Source organism: Buceros rhinoceros, unplaced genomic scaffold (assembly GCF_000710305.1).
Source record: "Buceros rhinoceros silvestris isolate BGI_N320 unplaced genomic scaffold, ASM71030v1 scaffold13726, whole genome shotgun sequence".
In the NCBI taxonomy this organism is placed as follows: domain Eukaryota; kingdom Metazoa; phylum Chordata; class Aves; order Bucerotiformes; family Bucerotidae; genus Buceros; species Buceros rhinoceros.
The window spans coordinates 56,172-67,269 of NW_010419413.1; the positions used below are offsets into that span (position 1 = coordinate 56,172).

At 42.0% G+C, this 11,098-nt stretch overlaps 1 protein-coding gene across 1 annotated transcript in view; it reads right to left on the reverse strand.

The window, feature by feature from the left end:
* Nucleotides 1-11,098, reverse strand: part of LOC104495870 (voltage-dependent L-type calcium channel subunit alpha-1C) — a gene marked incomplete at both ends in the record, with an annotated part of 71,330 nt that overhangs the window by 56,133 nt on the left and 4,099 nt on the right. Inside the window, 8 exons of the mRNA XM_010138907.1 lie at nt 2-135; nt 584-785; nt 1,694-1,840; nt 1,948-2,000; nt 2,710-2,817; nt 3,935-4,022; nt 5,505-5,611; nt 9,369-9,428. Coding sequence (XP_010137209.1) covers nt 2-135; nt 584-785; nt 1,694-1,840; nt 1,948-2,000; nt 2,710-2,817; nt 3,935-4,022; nt 5,505-5,611; nt 9,369-9,428 — 899 coding nt within the window. The remainder of the gene's footprint in view (nt 1; nt 136-583; nt 786-1,693; nt 1,841-1,947; nt 2,001-2,709; nt 2,818-3,934; nt 4,023-5,504; nt 5,612-9,368; nt 9,429-11,098) is intronic.

Below are 11,098 nucleotides of genomic sequence, written 5' to 3' on the forward strand. Positions count from 1 at the left end.
CAGCAGGATCAGAACGAACATCAGGTATTCGAAATAGGTAGAGTTGACCACATACCAAACTTTGTACTGGTACTGATTTTTAGGGATGTATCTCCGCAGGGGTCGGGCTTTCAGGGCATATTCTACACACTGGCGCTGTGACAGAGGCAAGGTAGATTTAAAAATCAAAATGAAAATAGCGGGTCGGTCAGCTACCTTCAAATATAATAAAAATACCGTGATTCAAGTTTTTTACTGAAATGAAAATGCATGGTAGAATAATATCTTTTAGGTCATAATCTGAATGCGCACATCCTACCTGTTGAAGAGCTCCATACGCATTTACTTTGGCCAGACAATGCTGTAATATTTATCTAATCTCAGTGAACCAAACTGTACAGCACACATTTTAAAGTAAATATCCCTTGAGAAAATCTTACAGCAAGATTTTTTTTTTACCTGACTTTTACCTGAAAGATGGCAGTGAAGCCAGTTTTATCTTGTTGGCAATCTTCACATGTTCCTCCCTGTACGTATTTCTCTTTTAAATGCTTGTCCTCAATGTTTTTTCTACCTTTAGTGACAGTAAGCTGTTGTAAATTACCTGGTTTTTGTCCAGCTCACAGTTCTTGTACTCTTGTTCTCCTTGTTCCTGAAATGTGACGATGACGAAACCAACGAAGATGTTCATCATGAAGAAAGCAATGATGATGATGTAGATAATAAAGAAGATGGAGATCTCAACCCTGTGATTATAGATGGGTCCTACATCCTCCATGTGGGAATCAATGGACCTATACAGCAACCTGAAAGCAAACAGGAGCCCAATGCAGAGAAAATCTGCAGCTGCCTTGAGGCCTTATAGGTGATTTTATAAAGTTCAACTTTGTGCTTTCCTTCTACTTGTATCAAAATTAATTCACTCACAGGTGCACAGACTTTCACTGATGGGGTGTAAACTCTTGCAAAACGGAAGACATGGATCTTACTAACTTTACTCATTTGAACCTGTTCAGAGGTGAAACGTTTTCACAGTTGAACAATTAAAATTTAAAACAAAAGCATACCCTTCAGTTAATAGCAGACAGGAGAGTCTGTGTTATTTGGAACAGAGTTTTGTTAAAAAAGGGGATCTCGGCACTTTTAACATTTGTTAACACTGCTGTTGGCATCACCTGGAGTCACACGTCACGGTCAGCCCCCTGATGCCCTGCATGTGCGTGTCAGTCTGACAGAGCGGAGCTGTGAGAGTCCTTGGCCCTTGTGGCACAGCCAGCACAGCCTGGTAAGATGTGCTGTGTCTGCCCATAAGGCAGAGGTAGGACTACTGTGTTTCATACTGCCCTGCTGGCTCCATCGGGAAGCTTGCAATACCTAGAAATACTGGTAAGTGCCTGACAGGCGTTTCATATCCATTTGTATACGTAATATTTGTAAAAAATATTGCTATCACTGCTACTACAGGCAATCGCTTTTTAAAAGCTAGAGACAGTGCTGTGCACTGTTTACAAGTACAGGACCAGTAACTCCTGCAGGCCCTGAGGAAACAACAAAGTACATAATACTACCATGACTGCTGCTACTATTGCCACATTTAATGCTTTAGACTTATTTAAATACTTAGAATGGGAAACACTATGCTCTGTACTTGACTTGTCTCTTTTGAAATCAATGAGGACACTGCTAGTGTTGCACCAGTCCAAGAAGCACTCACTCTGGCCAGCCCTCAAAGGTTGAGACAGTGAAGAGGGCCATCATGGCAGTCAAGACGTTGTCGAAGTCAAACTTGCTGTTCTCCCAGCTTCGGGGCTGTATCATTGGCTGGTTGACCTCACCATCCTTGTAGGTAATGTAGTACCCTCTGTGGATGGAGAGCAGAGAGAGAACATGGCAGAACTGCACTTCCAGGACGAGGCCCTGAGAGTGGGTGGCCACTGAAAGGGGCTAACTGGGAAAGGTCAGACCCACCTGCATTCTGCTTCCGTCTGCTTGGAGCTATCAGTGCAGCTGTACAGCTTGCCCTTGAAAAGGAAGGAAGAGGAATGAAGCTTCCTTTCCTGACAGTGCAAGGGTTAGGGCAAATCATGCAGCAAGGAGAATGCGTTTACTACCTGCTTAACCACCTGTGAGTATGTTTGCATTGCATGCTCTTTTGCAGGTAGATGTGAGCAAACTGGGTCTAGAGTTGCCTGCATCTGTGTAGATCAGAGCACAGGCTTTCATCTGCTTGCACAGTACTTTTATGTGTATGTCCTGAGGTGCATGACCACTGAGTGCTGCAGAACTCTAGTTGTCATAACAGTGGTGAAGGGCAACGGAATAAAAGCAGAAATAAAGAAGTGAATGAATAATCTCTCATGATTATCTGGCATGCCCCTTCCTCTACAAGATAAGGAGTAGACAGCTTGCTACTACCAATCCTTTAGAACAGCCCCCTTCACCTCCCTGGCACTGTCATGCTACAAGTTATTTGGGGAAGAAGAAGTTTGCTGGTGTTACTGATGATTTCTAACAATTACAGATGAAGGGCAGGAGTTCTGAGTATGTCTGGTCCAGTTTTGGGGAACTGCTGGTAGCAGGAGCCAGGTAACGCTAAGAGTGCCCCAAATGTTTTGACTTTCACACAGAAGACTCCATTTTCCCTTCCACAGGCTTCTTCATGCTGTTTTAATTCCTACCCCATAATATAGCTCAGTGTAATGGATGAATGAATGGGTCCAATGGTTTTACCTTAAACAACTGAACTCCAATGCAGGCAAACATGAACTGCAGCAAAGTGGTGACAATCACAATGTTTCCGATGGTTCGGATGGCGACAAACACACACTGGACAACATGCTGCAAATGGAAGATAGGAACAAAAGTAACTTGCAGGATTGTTCTGAGTTGCTCTGGCTAAGGAAGAAGCCCAAGACTAAAAGCATAAATAAAATAACTCCATTTTACTATTGCCCATTAAGTAATGTCTCAGGAAACAGGAGAGAAGACCATCCAGCTATGTTTCTCACTGTACTCTAAGAAGCAAGCAGAAAGGGATAGGAAAATACCAGAGCTCAGATCCCCGAAACTTCCAACAGCACCGACTTACATAGGTGGGAATCCACCAGCCCACAGGAAGGAGTTTATCTGATACAGCAAGGCTACATTGAGACCATCTGTAACCTTAGCAAACTACGTCATTTAACCTTAGTGGTGATGCTGGGCCACCCATCTGGAAAACAATTTGGCAGAAAAGGACCTGGGGGTCCTGGTGGACACCAAGTTGAACATCAAACCTTCAATGCAAAGAACACAAATATTATGCTGGGCTGTGGTAGGCAAAGTACTTTCAACAGGTTAAAGGAGGTAGCCCTTCCCCTCTGTTCAGCACTGGTGAGGCCACACCTGGAGTGCTGTGTCCAGTCCTGGGCTCCTCAGTGCAAGGGAGCCATGGACATACTAAAAGGAGTCCATCACGGGGCCGCAAAGATGATTAAGAGACTGGAGCAACTCTCCCATGAGGACAGGCTGAGAGCTTCAGCCTAGAGAAAAGAAGACTCAGGGAAATCTTGCCAATGTATATAAACACCTGAAGGGAGAGTGCAGAGACAGCAGAGCCAGGCTCTTTTCAATGGTGTCCTCTGACAGGACAAGAGGCAATGGGCACAAACTGAAACACAGGAGGTTCATCTGAACGTTGGGAAACACTTTTACTGTGAGGGTGACTGATCATTGGAACAGGTTTGCCCGGAGACATTGTGGTGTCTCCCTCCTTGGAGATATTCAGAAGTCATCTGGGCATGTTCCTGGGCAACCTCCTCTTGGTAGCCCTTGCTTGTGCAGGGTTGTTAGACAAGACAACCTCCAGAGGCCCCTTCCAACCTCAACCATTCTGTGATTCTGTTGATAAGCTACTTGCATCATTGCAAAAGTTCTTGAACTTGTAATTTACAGAATGCATTGGTACTCTTCTAACCTTTAGTCCTTTGGCTCTGTTGATGGCCCTCAGTGGTCTAAGGACTCGCAGAACACGAAGGATCTTCACCACATTAATGGCACTGGACCTGGAAGAAAGTATTGTTAAGGTTTGAGAGATACAGCAGTGTGGGGGGGTGCTGCAAGGGCAGATGGATTTCACGCATTCTTTCTTGCTTGAAATCCTACATAACCTTAGACTGCTTAGGATTTAGAGAGTCAACTCTTTGCTATGGCACTTCAAGGAAACTACTCTCTGATGTTATCTTCATACATCTTGCTTCCTGATCTGGGCAGGCTCAGTATGCATCCTCCTGGCTTTCACCGTTTCTGTTGTATTAATGAAGGAAATGGAACACAGGTAGGGTATTTCTTTAAGCAGGGCAAACTGCCAAATGCTCTGTAGATACCTATGATATGGGTATATGCCAAGATATAGTCATGATAAGACATTTCCAGATAACGGTCAAAGAAGCACTCCACTGAAATATTCACAGAAGAGTGGAAACTCCAGGCAACTCCAGCATTAAAGGCATACCATCCATCTGAAGTTTGAACCTGCAATGTGTTTGGCCTCTGATCTCACAAATCAATTAAGTGTGTACATAAATTCAAGGATGTGGGAACTCCCACGAAATTGATCAGGATTACTTATGTACTTAGTTTTAAGAACTGAACACAACTATGTACTACAACAGGGCTCTCTGCATCTTCCAAGACTTTCCTGACTGAAAATCTCCGTGCTGTATGACATCAGGCCCTCCTACTGTTTTTGAGATTGCTAACATATGAAAAGTCTAGTTAGGTCCGTAAGAAAGAAAGAGCAGGTCAAAATAAGTGCTTGTGCCATTCGTAAGGCCTTGACTGAAAGCCCACTAGCCCTGACAAATCCTCCTGCTTGACTTAGCTCTGAAACATAACGTATGTGACCTGCTAACCTGTAATGGTAACATTTGGGAGCTTATGTCTTACTAGATGTGATAATACTTAGGAAACTCCCTATCTGACATATAGAGTTTCACACAGTCAACTAAATCTATAAGCTTAATAAACAAATTGACAGATCAACCAACACAAAGTAGCACGACAGAAGCAAGATCAACTGTCATGGCCACCAGTATTCTGCAGATTCTTATGCAGATGCTTTCCAAGTGCTTCATGGTCTTCCATTGACCAAGATCCACACATCTCAGGAACTAACAGAACATAATCACCCCATTTTCCAAAGAGGTTATGAGAGCTCTAGGAGGGAACAGTTAGTCACTTAACTGTCCTGAGCTGAAACAGTGAATCGGAGATCTTGGAACAAAGGTCATGTTTCCCAATGGACCAAATTACTTGTTCTCATCTGCTTTTTCTGGAAGATCCCCTCTCCAGGTCACTAGTGTAGGATTTCCCAGTTACTGCCTCCCTCTGGAGAATGAATTTTAATGGTCTTGAATCATCTGAGAAAAATACTTTCAGGCTCATGAGAAAAATCTTATCCAGATAAGACAATGAGCCTGAGGTATCACTTCCCAACCTGTTCATAGGATCCCAAAAAACCAACCAGTTGAAAATAGTTCACTCACTGGATCCCAAAGGAGATGAGAGAAACGCTGACCACCAGCAGGTCTAAGATGTTGAAATAGTTTCTGCAGAAGGAGCCCTTATGGAGGAAAGCCCCGTATGCGGTCATCTGCAGGAAGGCACATGAAGACACAAACACACTTTGCCATTAGCATCTGTTCAGAAACCAAACCCATCTGGTTGTGCTGAGAGTATATAATGGGGGAGGGGCAGTAATTCTAACATAGCAGACAATTTACCCCCAGACCTCAAAGGAGAAGTTGAGTCCCCATTGAAAAAAAAAAAAAGAGTGAAGAAGACAGTAAGATAACTATGAAAGACCTATCTAGGGCCATTACTAAGTTCAGTGAGGAAAATATGCACTTCGAGTGTGTAGAGTACATAACATTTAGAATCAGCAAAGCAGTGGAAATGACTGTTTGCAAAAACTACTCTTTGCAATCATACGTTTCCCCACTTTTTTTTTTTTTTAGTGGATGAGGACACTTTTGTGTATGATGCTTATATAAAGGCCTCTTTAATTGAATAAAAAATAGAAAACAAAAAGGGTTCTTTTGTAATATTTTGCAATGCTTAGACCAGCTGCAGTGGACAGTTGAGCTCTCTTCCCTCTGTGAAGAAAAAACAGAACTCCTCAGGGATTTGATGCTTTAGAGCTGAACTGAAGCAACAGGAGAAATTCCTGCTCTCTTCAATTTGTTCCTTCTAGTCCTCTAATCCTGTAGCCCTTTTCCTAAACCTATCCTGCTTCCTCCATTTTTATTCTAAAAGAAGCTGCATTTTCCCCTTGGTTTTCCTCACAACGCCCAAGATAAGATTCCTTGAGACACACTGGTTTGTCTGTGGAGATAGTAATGAACATCACACAGCAAAGGAAGGAAAAAAATTTACATATTTAACAAGGGACTCTCTGCCCCATCTGGATATGAAGGGGTATTGAAAACCTGCTGACTTTGAGGAGGATGTCACATCTCCAGATTTTGATTAAGTAACTGGGTCTCAGCCACAATGGCAGACCTAAACACTTCTGAGCTCAGAATTTGGACTGAGCTCAGTTAAAGAAAGTGACTAAGTAAGTTCGGCATGGTTAAAGAGTGTTAGGTGATGGGGGTGTTTGTAGCACCTACCTTAGACTTGGTGAGTGACCTAATGTGGCCGGTTTTGGAGAAACCCCATCCCCACATTTGCTAATGTCCCTTCATTACCTGGGTTAGGAACACAGGCTTCTAAACTTGGTCCTTTGAATGTCATCTAAGTTAGATGTCTAAAGTAACTTGAAGCAGAGGCCATTGGACTGTTCCTCAATGACGAGCTCTAGCCAGACTCCCAGCTGAGAAGTGTGAACTAGAGCTTCACACTGGAGTTTTCTTGCTTCCACTAATAGCTCAGGATAGCATACCTACTAGTGGTTTCCAGCCATGCCTATGAAGGACAGCTTTATTCAGAGGAGGGTGGAAGGGCACGTGGTATATTAGATTATTTTTTTCACCAAACATCCATGACACCAGGGAACTGACTATCCACCAGTCAGACAGAACTTAGAAGGGGAGGAAGTATAAACTCTGGTGTTGGCTTAGAATTTATACTTATAGACACATTCAACTGGGGAAGAGGGGAGGGGTTCTTGCCATAACAAAGATGGTAAAGATGCCCTTTACTGGTTAGATTTTGTATGGCAATCTTGAAAGAAAGGAGACACCATTGAAATCAGGAGGGGAAGCTCTGCTGAGTTTAGGTTCTATACAAACTGTGATTCTCTCAAGCCTGTTGAGAGATTTTGTTATCTCAGAAGAGACTCTCAAAGAGTGTATAATCTATGCCTACCTCCCACCTGGGCATTGAACAAGCTTTTTGGATGCCAATTAAAAAACCTTGGTGGTCACCTTGCTAATATTCATCAAACTCCACCATGATAGTGTGAGGCTTGCAGGTGTCATCAGCTACATGAAGGCAGGTGAAGCTTGTTTCTCTATAGCCTTGAATATCCTATGACTATTTATTAATTTGTTTCTTACAATTTACACTAACTTTGCTGTTATGCAAACCATTGTGCTCAGTGCAAGGCATCAGAGGAAGATGCACTGAGAAACCAAGCCACTCATGAGGCAGAAACTGACAGGATAAGAACAGAAGGATTTCTTAAACATTTGTAGTCCTTGCACTCTTCTCCCTCTTGAACCTAGACTATATCCAGGGGTGTTGACCTAAATCCACTGAAGTTAACCGGAGGGCATTGGGAAGGCTCAGGAGCTGTGCAGTACACTTCCCAGATGAAAACAGAGCAAGAGGTCAGTGGGCTGGATTAGGTTCTGTTTCCAGTGAAGTCATTAGGAGTGTTACCTTTTGCTTCCGTGGGAGCAGAATTAGTAACCGTAAATTCAAAGAGGTGTCTTGAACTGTGTTTTTATTTTTAAATGTTGCTGTTGAAATGTTTTCCTTTTTTATAGGCCTTTTCGATCAGCCATTTGATATGTGCATGTTCAGATTTATTGTATAAACACAGATGCACACTGCACACCAGTGTAACTTGTACATCTCTTTGGAGAACGTTATGGCTTTGGTGATTTTAAGGCAAATTAAAAAGCACGTTTCTCTACAAAAAATATGCAGGGGCCACCCTGCTTGCCAGCCTTCAGTATGGATACTGTTATTAGGGTCTTGAACTGCAAGATTTGAGCAACTGTAAGGTACTGCCTGCCAGCACTTAGAACTAGCTTGCCGAGAAAAAAAATCAAGCTGCCAAGTGAACCTAGTATTTAGAAGGCCAGAACTTTGCTCAATTACTGTTATTTAAATTATTAGCCAACCAATTTGGGAAAATTAGAGTTAAGAACAAGGCAGCCTATTTTTACTTTCTTCTGAGCTAAACAATTCTCCTGCACATTTTCCTTGGTATAGAGCACGTTCCTGGGAGACGGAAAGCCCAGTTTCAAGCAGGCAATGCAGCAATATTAATTTGGAGCTACCATCCTTGATATTTCAGTGATTTGTGCTCTTGGCTACCTCTCCACACCTACAAAGTGAGCTTCTGCATTGTGCTCCCTGTCTCCTACTTGACTGTGCACCCTGTAACCTTGCAGAAGTCATCGGCTGCCTTCTGGCCCAGCCTCATGACTTGTGTGGAATGGAGACCTTTTCTTTGGGTTGCAGCATGTGTAAGAGGAGGTGTATGTGCTCAGGGTTCCTTGCACAGCAAAGAAATCCAGTTTTGGAAAGACTGGCCAGGGTAGAGAGAGGAATTTATGGGGTGATGGCCTTTTTTTTTTTTTTTTGGTCCCCTCTTAGTTTTTCAAACCTTTCATCATCCTTTCATTGCAATTCCCCTAAAAAACATTATTTTGATATAGGCCCTAAATTACAAGTTTGATTATAAAAATTTCACAGGAGACTTTTTAAAGCAACTACTGAAAAGTTAAAATCAAAAGATAAACCACCCTTTGTGAAGAGATAATAACAGGGTTAAAAAGAAAAGAAAAGAAAAAAGAGAGCGATAGAAAGGAAGAAAGAAAGGAAGAAAGGAAGGAAGGAAGGAAGGAAGAAAGAAGGAAAGAAAGAAAGAAAAGAAAGAAAGAAAGAAAGAAAGAAAGAAAGAAAGAAAGAAAGAAAGAAAGAAAGAAAGAAAGAAAGAAAGAAAGAAAAAAGAAAACGAGTGTATTGCTCAGATTGGTTACCTTAAGAATAATTTCTAATGTAAAGATACTAGTGAAGACATAGTCTGCATTGCCTAGGATCTGAAAAATAAGCACAATCGGGTTAGTGGTACTGAGCGTGACCCAGGAACAAACAGGTGTGTGTGTTAGCAACAGATAGTGGCAGAAAACTAGTAAGCTTGTGAACAGTAATGGTAGAGAAGATGGGCACTTTACCTTCAGAGCAATTTCAATGGTGAAAATGACAGTAAAAACTATATCAAAATAAAAGAGAATCTGTAAAAACAAAAGGGGATAGGAGTGGGGAGGGTAGATCAGTGACTGATCACTTGAATGGGAAATCACAGTTCAAGATCAAATACATATGCCTTTTAACAAGGGAACAAGGAGGACCATATAGGAAATGGTTTTGTAACGACGTCCTGTTGAATGCAGTGAAGGTCCTGGCACAGAGGACAAGAAGCACACTACATGAAATCTTTTCTGACTTACAATCCCATAAAGGGTCTGAAGGCAAAATAAATTTTTGGTTCTTGATGTAGGATTTTCTTTTTCTTTTTTTCTTTTTCTCTCTCTTTTTTTAAATCTGATAAAGAACAGACAATTCAAGGGTTTTCCCAAGTAGAATTCCAAACTGAGAATACCAGGATGCCTGGTCTCTGAGTAGAAAACATGATATTACTCCGTATTATCTTCCATTCAGGCTTGTTCTGTGTCTCTCACAAAGGAAGAAAAGGAAACTGCAAATTCATGCTCTAGCTATTTTTTTCTGTATCCTGATTTGCCCTGGATTAGGATGAATAACAAAGAGTCGCCAATTGAACAGAATCCCAGCACTTGTATTGCAGTTACAATTTGGTCGTGTGCTAAAGGTGCCTAACTTAGATCTTGCATCTTTCTGTTGGCATCCTGGATAACAGGCAAGCTGAAACACCCATTGTTGCCATGGACTTAGACTTGGTGATGGGGATACCAGTGGCATGTGTAGCAGAGCACAAAAAGTGGCCCCAGAGTGTCACAGAAGGCAACAGCAAGTCTGGAAGTGTAAAGTGATTTTCAAAGTAAGCATCAAGGACAGAAACACCTTTCACTGCCAGTCAGTTGACATTGTCCAAAAGCAAATGGGAACTTTCTCATTGACTAACGGGACCAGCACTGAACTCTCTGTTTCCAATGTATTCCAATCTTTATCTACCCTACCAATGGTGAAAATCAAAAGCATCGTGACCTTGGATTACTGTTGTTTTACCATAACCAATCAGAAGGTTTTACCCAACCTTCTAAACTGGAAGACCAATATATGCAAGCTATAGAAAACTAATTGATCAAGAAATTTAAGCCTTTACTACTAAAACGTTAATAAACATAGAGCAGTAAGCTGCGCTCTCCCATCCCACAAGTGTTTATTTTATCTCAATGCCCATACCCTAACTCAGATTTATAGGTGGCTAGATTCTTACTTAGTATGCCATGGGCAGTGAGGTCGCTACTGCAAACTACAGGGTTATTTTAGATTATGCTATTTAAGAATGATCTGAATCTGGGCTAATTCACAGACACTGAATGTCAAAGGTGGGGCTGGGGGTGGGGTGGGGGGCGGGTGCAGCACTTACTGCCGCTGTGTAACTTGAAATTCTTCAGGTCATTGCTCAATTTTTGACCCCAAGTCATTCTCACTTCTTCAGGGCTGTCTTGGGCTCTATCAATTTTTGCAACTTAAAGAATTAAAAAAGGGCCATTTCAAGGATGAATAGATCTCAGTTGCATCCTATATTAACTTACACACATTATAACTGGAAGTGTCCCCATGAATTGCTGTCTTTTAGGTCCTTACATTTGGTTAATATATCAATGGAATGATTTTATAATCAATGGGCCAGATTCATGGGTACTCTCAGGCTGCTTTGCATGACTCCACCACTGTAAAGCAGCCATAAACTTGATTA